Source organism: Lipophrys pholis (genome assembly GCF_963383615.2).
Source record: "Lipophrys pholis genome assembly, chromosome: 5".
NCBI lineage: Eukaryota > Metazoa > Chordata > Actinopteri > Blenniiformes > Blenniidae > Lipophrys > Lipophrys pholis.
The window spans coordinates 33,602,755-33,618,105 of record NC_137628.1 but is presented as its reverse complement, the minus strand read 5'-3'; the positions used below and the strand labels follow the sequence as shown (position 1 = coordinate 33,618,105).

Below are 15,351 nucleotides of genomic sequence, written 5' to 3'. Positions count from 1 at the left end.
AGGGTGTCCTGATCTCCATGATGGAGCCACTCTTCTCCATGATGGAGCCACTCTCCTCTGATCTCCATGACGGAGTCACTCTCCTCTGACCTCCACCTTCAGATCAGACTCTTCTCCACCTCTGCAGTCAATGATCTCTAAGACTCTGACAGTTCACAGCAGTGATGATGAGCTGATCGCTTGTTTTTTCTTTCATTAGTGATTCCACTACTGTGACTCCAGATAAGATCATCTCCTGACCTCCACCTCCTCCATCACTATTTCTCTCTCAGTAAAATTAATTTTCCTCATCTTTTCTGCCATGAATTTAGCGTCAAATGCCAGCGATCAACAGGATGATTTATGAAAAAGTTATTCCTGAGGCACTTTGCATTGACCATGTAATGAAAGTGGGCGTGTTGAGGGCGGGGCCTGAACTGTCACTGAGATCTAGAAAAGTAAAGTGTGTGAAGATCTGCGTACACACGGTTTTATGAATCTAAAGGTACGTCCGAAAAGTCCCTCCTGACTACTTGACTGTTGACTTTACATTAATCCCGTGGATGATGTCACGGGATTAAGGAAAGGTGTTAGGAGGCTTCATAAAGGAGTTAGTGAAAGATGTTAGGAGGCTTCCTAAAGGAGTTAGTGAAAGGTGTTAGGAGGCTTCCTAAAGGAGTTAAGGAAAGGTGTTAGGAGGCTTCCGAAAGGAGTTAGTGAAAGGTGTTAGGAGGCTTCCTAAAGGAGTTAAGGAAAGGTGTTAGGAGGCTTCCTAAAGGAGTTAAGGAAAGGTGTTAGGAGGCTTCCTAAAGGAGTTAGTAAAGGTGTTAGGAGGCTTCCTAAAGGAGTTAAGGAAAGGTGTTAGGAAGCTTCCTAAAGGAGTTAGTAAAGGTGTTAGGAGGCTTCCTAAAGGAGTTAAGGAAAGGTGTTAGGAAGCTTCCTAAAGGAGTTAGTAAAGGTGTTAGGAGGCTTCCTAAAGGAGTTAGTAAAGGAGATCACGGTGGTGAGGCAGTCAGACTTTCACTTAGTGACATCATAATAAAGCGACGGCGGCTCTAGTTAGTGACGTCTGCCATGGTGGAGAAAGAACTACAAGTTTCTGAAAATGAACTACAGAAAGTTAATCTGGGTTCTAGATTATTTCAAGTTGTTCTAGGCAGATTATTGCTTTGGTAACTTACATGATCTGCTCCTTTTTCAGTCATCCTGAGTTTCCCTGAACGCTCCGATGAGCGGGTTCCTTTAAATGTTGTCACCGCAAGGAATTGTTGGGGAACATGAGCTGGTCTCCTTTGGTAAAGGAAGCATCAGTGGTTCCTAGGCTAAAGGGGGTTCTAAAGGACGCATCAGTGGTTCCTAGGCTAAAGGAGGTTCTAAAGGATCCATCAGTGGTTCCTATGGAGGTTCTAAAGGAAGCATCAGTGGTTCCTAGGCTAAAGGAGGTTCTAAAGGAAGAATCAGTGGTTCCTAGGCTGAAGGAGGTTCTAAAGGAACCATCAGTGGTTCCTAGGCTAAAGGAGGTTCTAAAGGAACCATCAGTGGTTCCTAGGCTAAAGGAGGTTCTAATGGAAGCATCAGTGGTTCCTAGGCTAAAGGAGGTTCTAAAGGAAGCATCAGTGGTCCATACGCTGAAGGAAGTTCTAGAGGAAGCATCAGTGGTTCCTGTGTTAAAGGAGGTTCTAAAGGAAGCATCAGTGGTTCCTAGGCTGAAGGAGGTTCTAAAGGAAGAATCAGTGGTTCCTAGGCTGAAGGAGGTTCTAAAGGAAGAATCAGTGGTTCCTAGGCTGAAGGAGGTTCTAAAGGAAGCATCCGTGGTTCCTAGGCTAAAGGAGGTTCTAAAGGAAGCATCAGTGGTTCCTAGGCTAAAGGAGGTTCTAAAGGAAGCATCAGTGGTTCCTAGGCTAAAGGAGGTTCTAAAGGAAGAATCAGTGGTTCCTAGGATAAAGGAGGTTCTAGAGGAGGCAACGAGCCTCATTTCCTTTGCTTCTTGAGAATTCAGACGGTCCTTATCATGGCCGCCACACAGAACCCTTCCGGGGTGAAGGAGGAGTGATAGAGAAGGAGACAGGAGGGACTATTCAGACGTACCGTAAATCTTTTTTGGCGCACGCCATTTTCAGGTTTTGGGTGTACGTACATTTTTACTATAAATCATATGCAATGTTTCAGAAATGAGACTCCTGGACTCTGAACCATATTGTTTGAACTTGTGAAGCTTTGATATGAACTGAAACACTGAATTCACAGAACGGTTCTTCAGCCTTACCAAACATCACCGTGTAAATGTCAAGTAGATTCAACTCAATGTATTTGAACTGTGTACAGTTTGCTGGTTTTAGTCATTCATTTTCAATCTCCTACATTCTTTCTAGGTATAACACACACACACACACACACACACACACACACACACACACACACACACACACACACACACACACACACACACACACACACACACACACATTGTTTCCCAGATTTTTTCTGTTGTTGTCTGCCAGGATCAAAACATGGATTTCAGGGTGTTTAAATAGTTTAAATAGGCGATTATTGGCCTGTGTGTTTATTAATCCGCGTCTCACTGCTGATTTGAACAGATGTGTGTTTTCTTCTGGCTGGATCGGATCCTAGAGCAGCTCACACTCACAGTGAAGACGTCAGGAAAGCACAGAGCTGCTGTGTCTTTTCCAGACGTCCGTTTAGGGGAAATTGCTGCATGAATTATGAAGCCCTTGCTAATTTGGACTTGCTACCATGTGGCTACTGCCGGGCCGTGGATCCTCAACCCGTCTGGGTCCAGAAGCTCTCTCCTCCATGGAGTCGACATGCAGCTCTGAGGAAGTCTGCTTTCAGCTGGCTGCCCTGCTGGACCCGGGACGTAAGCAGACCTCTGGGCTCTGTCTGGTCCACTGCTTTACGTCCGGCACATGTTGAAAGCACCAGTATGGGTGTTGAAACCAGAACATAGTCTTGATCCTGGACTCGTGGTGGTGCCTCTGTCCGGCCCGCTGTCATTTTATTACTATGGGAAACCGTCTGGGCTCTGGAACTTTTTAGCAATTTGCAATTTACAGCGACAAACATAGAAACTGTTTTGAAAGTAAAGCCCGAGGCCGCATGCACAGCTTCCACTTCTTCAGCTCTGAATACCTCAACACCAACCCAACTGTGATCAAAAACACTAAGTCATTTCAGTCCAGATGCTTTTCTATGTTGGATCTCCAGTTCCGAGGATCCGGCAGCAGCAGGCTGGCAGCACAGACACACCTAACGCCTGGTGTTGGTCAGAGGAGGGAGTCCAATGTATTTGATTGCAAATGATCACTATTCTAAAGACACAAAGGGAATGTAGAACGTGTAGAACTGGGACGTGGAAGAAGTCATGCAGGAAATTAATACAAAATAAAGGAACTTTAATGAAAAAGCAACTATAATGTTAAGAAAGAAAAAATAGGGTCCCTGCCTCTCAAGCTGGGTTCCCAGTAAAGAGATTTTAACATGCAGACATAAACTCTATGGATTACTCAATCTGTTGGGATCATCCAGGTAAATAAATAAGCTCTCTGGATAAAAATATCCACAAAACATTGAATTGTGTTCATTGCCTCCAAACACACTCCAGACAATTGTAATGCAGATACAGTTTCTTTTTCTGTGTCTGGTTCTGCTGGAAGTCTCAACATGTCTGAGCAACACGTTTCGTTACGTTACGTTACGTTACATTATGTTATGTTTTCCCTTTTATTCCTGGTAATGTGACAGTAAACAGTCCTAGTTCAACCCGGTGTCATTTCATCTGCCCTCCCTCTTTCCTCTCTCATTTATATATTCAAAATTACATCACTATATGAACTCGATTAGTCGGACAACGAAAACAGTGTCTCCTGAAACAACTGGAGGGACCGCGGCTGAATCGGTGTTCCGGGGCTCCGGAGGTTCCGCGGACGGCGCGACATGTGCAAGACGAGAGAGCCGCTCACCCGCGGGGTAAGCCCGGAGCCCGGAGCCCGGAGCCCGGAGCCCGGAGCCCGGAGCCCGGAGCCCGGAGCCCGGAGCCCGGAGCCCGGAGCCCGGAGCCCGTCCAGGTCCACACAGTTACATCTGAAGGAGTCCATTTATTTACTCATTTAGATTTGAGCATTGCTTACGTTTTGGTGTAAGTTATTATTATTTGTTATTCTTATTCTTATTCTTATTCTTATTCTTATTCTTCTTCTTATTATTATTATTATTATTATTATTATTATTATTATTATTGTTGTTGTTGTTATTGTTATTCAGCCTCAGCTTTACGTCCGTTGTTTCTTGAAGATTTAACTCTTTTGTGTAAATGTGTTATTAGCTATTTTATTTTGACACTGTTCATCTTTACAAATTATTAAAGTTTGGTTTTCATCGGAATATGGAAAAAGTGGTGTGTACATTTAATTTGCTCCGATTACATTTAAAAAACGCAAAGATATTTACAATGAAGTGTTTACAGATGTCCCTGTGTTTTGCTGGGGTTCTTTAATTGTCTTACTTTTCTTTAAACAGATTAAGTGAGATAGAAAAGTGGATTTAGGAAATGTCAGGGTTTGGTTCATTCATGGATTCAGTCGGATTATTTGTAAATTAAAGCGGAATGACGGTTTCGTGTGTGCAGAGACTTGAAATAACTGTCTGATGGAACCGTTTAATACAGATGGGAATGTGTGTGTGGCTGCTTCGTTGCCTCTGCTGAACGGTGATTAAACCAAACAAGATGTTATCCCAACACTAAAATTAAAAATACAGTCTATCAGAAAGTTTTAATGTAATTTAAATTATTCTGCGTTAAAATTAAAACGATGCTATTATCTTCTCTATATAATTTTTGGGGTTAATGAATAATGAATAAATGATTTTATTCGCTTGTGCACGCTCGCTATACACACTTTAAAAGTGTCCCTCGTGGTTAAATCGGACTGCAAACATTAAGCGTCATCATCCAGGTGATCGCAGTTCACACACTTTGCTCTTCATCTTGCAAACATGTTTTGTAATTCACATTAGATTCCAGCAGTTGTTCCTTTTTAACGTCATATCATTGGAATTTGAAATCAGCTCCTTGAAAATAATTTCAATAAATAGACTTTGACAATTTCCTCAGTGTGAAAACGGTCATTCAAAGCACCATTCTTCTGAAGCGGTTCATCTGACGTCAGGTTCACCTGGACACACACACACACACACACACACACACACACACACACACACACACACACACACACACACACACACACACACACACACACACACACACACACACACACACACACACACACACACACACACACATTTGATAGAGATTTTTAAATAATCGCTGTCAGAATTCCGGATTTCGTGTGAGAGCAGTGGTTTTAAATTTACCAATGGCCGTTGTTCGTTTTTTAACAAACTTCCATATATGAAATAATAAAAAAAAAACACACTTCAGTGTTGTCGGATTTTGACCAATAGCACCAAAATTAACACGGAAAATGAACCAGTGAATCATGCGAAAATCAAATAACTATTCCAATTTATATGAAGAATGTTGGGGGAAAAATCCCTTCCGTTTATTTTCCTTAGCAGAAAAGAGACATCCTGACTAAAGCAAGTTGTTTAAAGGGTTTAAAAAATGAATGAGCACGTTGATATCTATAACAAGGCGAAGATTGAATTACAGTAGAAAAATTAATTTACAACATTCATTACTTTGATTTGTGCATGTTATGCACATGGGGGGATGAGTGTGAGTATTGGACCTGGCACTGCGAGTAATAATCTGAACGGATCAGTAAAATCATTGATCCGAAATTATCAAATTATCAGTTGCCTCATTTGCATTTAGTTTATTGGAAAGAAAACCTTTTCGTGTAAAAAAAAAAAAAGAAAGAAAGAAAGAAAAGTGGTTTGTTTCCAGATCGACGTGGCAAATAAAGGGTAAAAAATATGAGGAGTTTTGAGTATTGGGTATTTTTATTTTCAGATTAGATTATTATAATATGTACCTGGATTTGCTATTCTGGACTATAATTGCCGCAGTGCGCGAGCTCTGCGGTCAGGAAGGACCGGCGGGATCCCGGGAGGATAAATGCAGCTTTTCTTGACCTTGTTGCAGCGCTGTTCCCGTGAACGTGGCCCTCGCGCGTGCCCGTGCGTGCACGCCAGCAGGTCTACTTAGCAGGCCCATTGACATTAAAGGCAAGTAAACAGAGTGTTCAGACTCGGCCAGAGCGCGAGGGGGTGGAGGGTGGGGGTGGGGGGGAAGGGTGGGGGGCGGCGGGGCGGTGAAGTCAGTTTCCCCTCCCCGGTAGTAAAAAAAAAAAAAAAAGATGGAGAAGGCTAAATCAAATCTCTCTCTCTCTCTCTCTCTCTCTCTCTCTCTCTCTCTCTCTCTCTCTATCTCTCTCTTTCTCTCTCTCTCGCTCTCTCTTTCGCTCTCTCTCTCGCTCTCGCTCTCTCTCCCTCTCTCTCTCTCTCTCTCTCTCTCTCTCTCGCTCTCGCTCTCGCTCTCTCTCCCTCTCTCCCTCTCTCTCTCTCTCTCGCTCTCTCTCCCTCTCTCCCTCTCTCTCTCTCTCTCTAACCATCACACTCCCTCCACCATAGTTTAGTGTCAGCTCGCCAGCAGTGACCGAGTACCTGCGCTGCAAAGACCGGTGCGTCCGTGCCAAACGGCTCCGCGCCCCGCTGGAAGGGATGAGACGAGGCGCACAGGAGAAACCGGGGGAGCCTCAGAGTAGAGAAGGAGGAAGAGGAAGGAGGAATACGAGACTCGGTTGACTTTTTCCTTTCCAGAAGAAAATCCGGAGTTGCGATGTCCGGACAGGAGTGAGCGGCCTGTGGGGCCCCTGCAGACGCGACCGGGCCCGGTGGAGGCCAGCGCAGGGCGGAATAGTCCCGGGAGGAGCTGACTTCGGGATGCAGTGGGCACCGAGCGCCCGTTAAACAGCGCAGACCCGCGTTTCTCTCCGCGCTGCCGCATCCAAGAGGAGCCGTGAGCCTGAGCAGTGCGTCGGTGTCACCATGAGTCTCGTGTCGGGCTTCTCGCACCACCCGGTCATGCACCATCACGACACGCACCACTACTCCCTGCACGCAGCGGCCGGTCGGTGTCACGAGGACACCGGTGCGCCCCCGTACTTCACGAGCTGGCTGATCAGCCACGCGGACATGTCTCCCACCGAGTACAGTCTCGCGCCCGGATATAGTCCGGAGTACCACGGAAACAGCGGCGGCGGCTCAGGCAGCACCCCGGGCGGCCTGGACCCCCACCACCACCATCATCACCACTACGGACCCGGCGGCCTGGTCCCGGGGCCCGGCGCGCTGGCGGTGAACGCCGCCGCGGTCGGCATGCACCACCACCACCACTCGCACCCCCGGACCGTGAAGCGGAGGCCCACCGCCAACCGAAAGGAGCGGCGGCGGACGCAGAGCATCAACTCGGCCTTCGCGGAGCTGCGGGAGTGCATCCCCAACGTGCCGGCCGACACCAAGCTGTCCAAGATCAAGACGCTGCGTCTGGCCACCAGCTACATCTCCTACCTGATGGACATCCTGGACAAGGACGGAACGCACGGGGACACGCAGGCGTTCAAGGCTGAGCTGAAGAAGACGGAGGCTCGAGAGGAGCGCAGGAAGCGCGAGACGGTAAGGACAAGTAAACTCTAAACTACTTTCAAAAAACGTTCACATTTTAAATTTCAACTCCACGTTATTTTTAAATAAATTGTCCAACAACAACAACAACAACAATAATAATAATAATAATAATAATAATAATAATAATAATAATAATAATAATAATAATAATAATAATAATAATAATAATAATAATCTACCCGCAGGTCCACTCTAAGTTTATTATAACCCAAAAATACAGACTGCTCTATTTTAATTATCTTATTTTACGTATCTGCAGCTGTTTCTGTTTCAGTCAGAGAAAGTATATTAAAAACAAAAGCTGCCAACTTCTTAGTAGCATCAGCATGAATTATACCACGAGCTTGAATAAAGAAAAGCAACATGCTGCAGAAGGCTGTGAGGCGCTTCACTGTGTTTAGCAGCGGGAGGCTTCATTAAAAATCACATAATATGGACCCGGTGCCGACCCATATTTCTGTGTGGATTTTAACTTGTGTGAAAACACGTGGGATTGAATATAAAGTAGGTCACGTTGTACTCTGCAGTAAAGAAAGTAAATCTTTGGAGGTGAACAAACCTTTGTGTTAATATGTTGCTGGAATTAGTTTGGCTTATGAATAAAAATAATTTGCTCTTGCTGATGCTGCTCAGTTTGCTGCAGCCTTCAGTTTGCATGTGATTACAAATTCAACTTCATCAATACTTGTGCTGCTTCAGTGACGGTGCTTCAGTCAGCTGCTTAACATCCGACCTCTGCTCAGACTCCATCACAGGGAGGAAAGCACAACCTGCAGCCACTTCTACTGAAAACTAATTCAGAAACCTCAAACCTAATTCTTCCTGAGGGCCCGAGTCTTTGGCCTGAAGGACGTAACTGTGATTTAGAGGATCCAGAATATGACAACTGCTTCACCTGCTGCTTCCATCATACTGCAGTCTTGTATAACAGCCTGAAACAGTCTGAAACAGTCAGAAACCACCTGAAACAGTCTGAAACAGTCAGAAACCACCTGAAACAGTCTGAAACAGTCTGAAACAGTCTGAAACAGCCTGAAACAGTCTGAAACAGTCAGAAACCACCTGAAACAGTCTGAAACAGTCTGAAACAGTCTGAAACAGTCTGAAACAGTCTGAAACCACCTGAAACAGTCTGAAACAGTCTGAAGCAGTTGTCATATTCTGAAACAGTCTGAAACCACCTGAAACAGTCTGAAACAGCCTGAAAGTGTCTGTAACAGTCTGAAACAGTCTGTTTCAGACTCTTTCAGGCTGTTACAGGCTGTTTCACTATGAAACAGTCTGAAACCACCTGAAACAGTCTGTAACAGTCTGAAACCACCTGAAACAGTCTGAAACAGTCTGAAACAGCCTGAAACAGCCTGTAACAGTCTGAAACCACCTGAAACAGTCTGTAACAGTCTCTAACAGTCTGAAACCACCTGAAACCACCTGAAACCACCTGAAACAGTCTGAAACAGTCTGAAACAGTCTGAAACAGCCTGAAACAGTCTATAACAGTCTGAAACAGTCTGAAGCACAGTGACCTGCGGTGGGCAGACAGACACGCCCACTGCAGGAATGCAGCTTCACGCTTCCAGTTGCTGCTTTTGGTGAGAAAGAAAGAAAAAGTTTGTGTAAAAAAAAAAGATCATTATGAGGCTGTTTTGATTCGCTTCTCATTCAAACGACGAGCTCGAGCTTCAGACCATCTCGTTATTGTTTGTTGTTGTTGTTGTTGTTGTTGTTGTTGTTGTTGTTGTTGTTGTTGTTGTTGTTGTTGTTGTTGTTGTTTGTATTGATTATAGGTGGATCGTCTGATCTGGCCAAAACACACACACACACACACACACACACACACACACACACACACACACACACACACACACACACACACACACACACACACACACACACACACACACACACACACACACACACACACACACACACACTCCTCAATCTGTCTCCTTAAATCTGAATTATTATTTAGCACATCTTTCTCCTGACTCTAATAACCGCTCGCTGTTGTATTTTCTCCAGTAATTCTAAAGTGCTTTTACCAAAAAAAATCGGAAACACAAGAATAAACACTGAGACAAAATACAAATCATTCAAAGTGATTCAAATGATCAATTTATAAAACAGGATAAAGCTTGTTTCATAGTTTTCTTAAAATTCAGGATGAACTCTGAGTGTCAAGTAATTTTAAAAAACACGTTATTTAATCTAATCCAGGTTTTGTTTTTGCCATTATTTTATGGTCGCGTCGCATTATTGCATCAAAAATAATAAATAACATTTATTAAAATAAAAGGCTCTTTAAAACGATAATTATGAGCGTTAGAGCAGCTGTAATACGATTTAACGAATGAACTATTTTTAAACAATGGCTCTTATGATTTGTGTATTTCCGGTTGGTTTTCCGAGGCTTTAGCAGTTAGTGACTCAGTCTGTGAATGGTCAGAGCAGGAGCGACCTTACGGCTGGAAGCAGAAGAAGAGAAAGTAAAGATGAAAATATGTGTGTGACGCTGGACCGTGCAGCCGATCAGGGTCAGGACGCAGGAGCAACGCCGGCCGCGAGCCGAGCCAGAAGACGTGGGAGCCGCTGTCAGACAGCCTGGAGCCTGGAGCCTGGAGCCTGGAGCCTGGAGCCTGGAGCCTGGAGCCTGGAGCCTGGAGCCTGGAGCCTGGAGCCTGGAGGAAGGGCCTGCTTCCCGGCTGCTGTTCCCGGCTGCCTGCTGCCCACCACTGTTCCTCCTGCCCCGGCCGCTCACACTCACTTCCCGGGATCGAGCCAGAGAGATTTAAACCCATTTCTGCTGCTCGCGACCATAAATCTGAGGCTCATAATGACAAATAGCTGCTGTCTTATTTACTACAAATGTCCTGCTCAAGGTCCGCGGCCAGAGGTCAGGACACGTGACCTCCACGTTCACTGCTGCGTTCCATACTTTGGTAAAAAGCAACTGGACGCTGTTTTGACGCAGTTATGCCAACAAACGAGCAGAGCTTCACGTTCTGCAGGGAAACGACGAGGAGACGTAAACAATAGCACGTCGAGCAGGAGAATAGAAGAGAATCATTATTTCCCGTCTGTTGACTATAGGAAGTGTGGTGCGTAATTGAAGCCAGGGAGCATTTCTCTCTCTCTCTCTCTCTCTCTCTCTCTCTCTCTCTCTCTCTCTCTCTCTCTCTCTCTCTCTCTCTCTCTCTCTCTCTCTCTCTCTCTCTCTCTCTCTATCTCCCTCCCTCTCTCCGCCTCACATTTCAAACTGCTCGCACTAACAGGAGAATGGAGTCCTGTTCATAACTCATGTCAGCCCCCGGTCCTGGATTCCCTGCTGCCACAACAGAAACACCACAGCTCGGCTAAAATATATCAAACACTTGGCAACGGGCATCTTTAATCAAACAAGTCCAACACTTTCTAACACTCACTGCTCTAATATGTCCTTCAGTGTGTTGTTGGGTTCTGCATGGGAGGAAGAGAAGCTGGACTCGCCGTTCCTCTGTTTGGTGCAGCCGCGCGAAAGGCAGGCTTTTGTTATGATAGTTTGAACTGATCAGCATTAAATCTTTTTCAATTTCAATTCATTTTCTAACCGGAAACCTCTGCAAAGTGGAGCTGATTACCTGGAGTTATGTCAGCAGAATGGGGAATAGAGGAATAACCATCAGGCCCATGACATATTGTTGTTTTTTTTAAGTTTCTTTTTACACAGGCAGACAAATGAGTCAGTGTCAAAACTGAGACATCCAACAAATGAACAATAAGACGCTGAAATGCACTCTTCACACAAACAGAAGAAGAAAATGAAATATTACCGGTAAAAGTAACGTTAGAGTTAAACTAATATATCACAACACTTATTCTTTTAGTAACCAACACATAACATCCACACGTGTATGAAGCAGGAATGTTAAAACACATATTTTTCCAAAGGTGTGTTTCCTGTCTATATAAATGTCATTATTATTAGTAGTAGTATTGGTCAGTGGTCCTCCAGCGGTGCGCAGACACGCGCGCTCTGCGGGACAGGACGCGCTCCAGGACGCAGCAGGTCGGACATCTTTTAAATCACATTTTTCTCCATTTATTTTTCCCACTTTGTCTTTATTCGGTCTGTAACCGAACTCTTAACAGCTGAGACTGGGTGGATGGATGGATGGATGGATGGATGGATGGATGGATGGATGGATGGATGGATGGATGGATGGATGGATGGCTGGGTGGATGGATGGATGGATGGATGTTTTAAGATAAAATGTGGTGTGTTGCAAATCACAGAGATGTTTCAGTGCAACACACAAGGACCGCAGTCCAAGCCTTACTGTGTAATAATAGTAATAATAATAATAATAATAATGATATATGATAATTGTTATATTTTAAAACAAGAGCATGCACAATATAATAATAATAATAATAATAATAATAATAATAATAATAATAATAATTATAATTATAATAATAATAATAATAATAATAATAATAATAATAATAATAATGTGCAGGTTCTTGTTTTAAAATAAAAACAAACAAACATTGGTTAAATGATGTACACATTTGTGAAAATAGTTTTTGTTTGTCCTGTTTAGTTTTATAAACATTTGGTTTTATTCGTAATATTTCAGATTGTAATTCATGTAAACTTTCTAAAATCAATTGATTGCAGTGTAAATATTTATAACCCTCCTGGTTCCTGCATTATTCACTTAATTAACTTTATTTTATTCTTCATGTTTTCGATGTGAATGTTGCGATTTTAAGCCTTTTCCGAGCGGAACACGTGGAAATGAACCTTCCGAGTAGCGCGTGGTTTTGGTTTGGTTGGTTTCCTCTTTTCTTTTGCGATTGTTTAATTTAGTTTCACGAAAAAAAGTCATAATGTAACAGAAATACACCAGGACACACGAATATAAAGGGAATATGATCCTCATTCGTATCGGTTCCCTCTTGTTTAAATTCGGTGCCACTTTTTTACAATATGCTCATCTGAACGAGTCTACAGACATATTTTTTTAAACCGTCGCTTTTATTACTATTGCTGTGCTCTTTGTATTTATGTGGTGTCACTGTGTTTGAAATATTCATGGTTTTCTCATTTAAATCTCATCGTAAGTTTCAAAGAGACAATAAATCAAAATGAGATCATTAAGGGTTAACGCGTGTTACAGATAATCAATAATTCGAGATACAAACGATGCGGGTGTTTGGCTGAGCTCTCCAAACACGACCAAACAACGAGACGAGGTAAGTGGGTCGCTGTCATGTCGCCTCGAGGCGAAAGAGATTTTATCTGCGCGTGCAGTTTGCTGAAGAAGAGAAAAACATGAGCGATTCTTTAGGATAGGTGCTTAACTGCCTTGTTACTATTGCAGTTTTTATTCATTCCTTTTTGAAAGCGTCAACATAGAATTCTTACAGTTGTTGCAGATGTCTCATCAAACGTTTGCGGACAAAGAAAAAGCGGCGGGTGCGTTTTCACTCCAGGCTTCACTTAACGTCAACATGGTTGTTTAGAACTTGTCCGCTTCATTCGTTGTTGAAATGTACTATTTGTATTTGTGTTGTGAGTCATAAAAATGGTTCGTTATGTTTGTGGTTTCCACAGTGATTTATTTATTTATTCATGTATTTGTTTTATTATTATTAATAATAATATTTTTGGATCCAATGTGTTGATACAATATTTAAAAAATAATGATAATAAGAAATATTGTAGAATCTCACAAACGAGGTTGTGCTGAAAAATAAAAAAAGTACAGCAAGCAAGGCAAGGTAGAGGGTTTTAAAAGATGAAACATTGAAGTGAACTCAAACGAGACACCGGAGGGTTCGAATGAAATATTCCACATGACAGTGAGATTTGTTTGGCGATGGCTCCTGGTTGGCGTGATGAGAATAAACGTCTTGTGCCCTCAGGTGGAGATCCCGAAGACGTCTTCATCATCGTCGTCATCTTCGTCCTCTTCGTCCTCGACGGGCGATAAGAAGAGTAAAGGCCGGACTGGATGGCCTCAGCATGTCTGGGCTCTGGAGCTCAAACAGTAGTGACTCCTTCTCCGTCCCCCCTCACTCTCCCCCTCCCTCCCCCCTCCTCCACCCTGCACGCAGGCCGGAGGAGAGCCGCAGGGGTGCCGCACTGTGGGCTCCTCTGATGAAGAACTGTGTCACAGTCTTCCTCTGTCCGTCCGTCCGTCCGTCCGTCAGTCCGGAGCTCCGCCGGGAGCTCCGCCGGGAGCTCCGCCGGGAGCTCCGCCGGGAGCTCCGCCGGGAGCTCCGCCGGGAGCCGGCCGCGGCCACCCGGGCCTGACGCACTCAGCCTGGGTCTGTTTGTCACGGTGAGACTGGAAGGAGGCTGCGGCTCCGCTGTGAGAACATAACCGAGGACCGGTTAGTGCGCAACGGCGCATCGAGCAGAATGATGGATGGAACACACAACAACAACAACAACAACAATAATAATAATAATAATAATAATAATAATAATAATAATAATAATAATAATAATAATAATAATAAAACCAAAGGTCTTCAACAAAGAGTCCGCGACCCCTGGAGTGACAGCGGGACCCCTGCAGGTGGCCGTGACATTTTCATTTATTCCAAAAAATATCTTTAAATTAATTCTTTAAAATGTTTTAAATACCTCGAGCAGAAACAGAAGTAAAAGAATAAATGGATCCAGAGAATGTTTTATGCATCAGTGACCAACATGTAAAGAGAACGTCCAGCTCCTCTCCAATTCTCACTTTGTTTCAACATTAATGTTTAAAATAAAATCTTCAGTTTAGATCATCTGAATGTTTTATTCTCTGCAGTTGGCAGTGTGGGTATTGGATTTGAAAGAAAACATGACTGCGTTAGTCTTAATTTAGAAATCCTAGTGTGGAATGCAGGAGATCCAATTTAATATAATTTAATAATCTAATTTAAGATACCAATTATATATATATATATATATATATATATATATATATATATATATATATATATATATATATATATATATATATAAATATTCATTAAAACATTAAAACATTAAAAAACAAATTAGATGGCTTTAAGCAACTAGAAACAATTCTATTATAATGGACTACAAAAGCTGTTTACAACAGTTCAGTCATTGCTTCATAACGTTTTTAAATCACATTTCTCTTACGAATAATAAAAATGAAATTTAAATTGTGAGCGTACCTTTTAAAAGCAGCAAAGTAGAAAGTAGATTGCAATTTAAAAAATGTAATGTTTGAAAAACTACTAAAAAATATTACATTTTGGCAAATCTTTTCTTAGTTTTTCCGCATCAGTAATAGACTGAAAACAAACATAAGATAAGAACATTAAATATGTTTTGACTCGACAAGTTTCTGTTTTAACTCCAGGGGCCAACGACAAAAACTCAAATGGTATGAAATTCATTTAAAAAAAGAAAATCTTCTTTATTAAAGGTAAAAAATAATTTATCAGTATGGGTTTGTTTTCCAACATGAGTCAGTCAGAGAGAGCAGAAAATCCATGTTGTGTTCATGTTGTGTTCACAGTGTTCACAGTGTGTTCACAGTGTGTTCATGTTGTGTTCACAGTGTGTTCACAGTGTTCACAGTGTGTTCACAGTGTGTTCATGTTGTGTTCACAGTGTTCACAGTGTGTTCACAGTGTTCACAGTGTGTTCACAGTGTTCACAGTGTGTTCATGTTGTGTTCACAGTGTGTT

General features: G+C 42.9%; 1 protein-coding gene across 1 annotated transcript; it reads left to right on the top strand.

Moving 5' to 3' along the window:
- Window positions 1-6,609: 6,609 nt before the first annotated feature.
- hand2 (heart and neural crest derivatives expressed 2) lies at window positions 6,610-14,074 on the top strand. The gene is made up of 2 exons (XM_080463062.1): window positions 6,610-7,635; window positions 13,558-14,074. The coding sequence occupies exons 1-2, from the start codon at window positions 7,009-7,011 to the stop codon at window positions 13,684-13,686; spliced, it is 756 nt and encodes a 251-aa protein (XP_080319188.1). The 5' UTR covers window positions 6,610-7,008; the 3' UTR covers window positions 13,687-14,074.
- The last annotated feature ends 1,277 nt before the right edge of the window (window positions 14,075-15,351 follow it).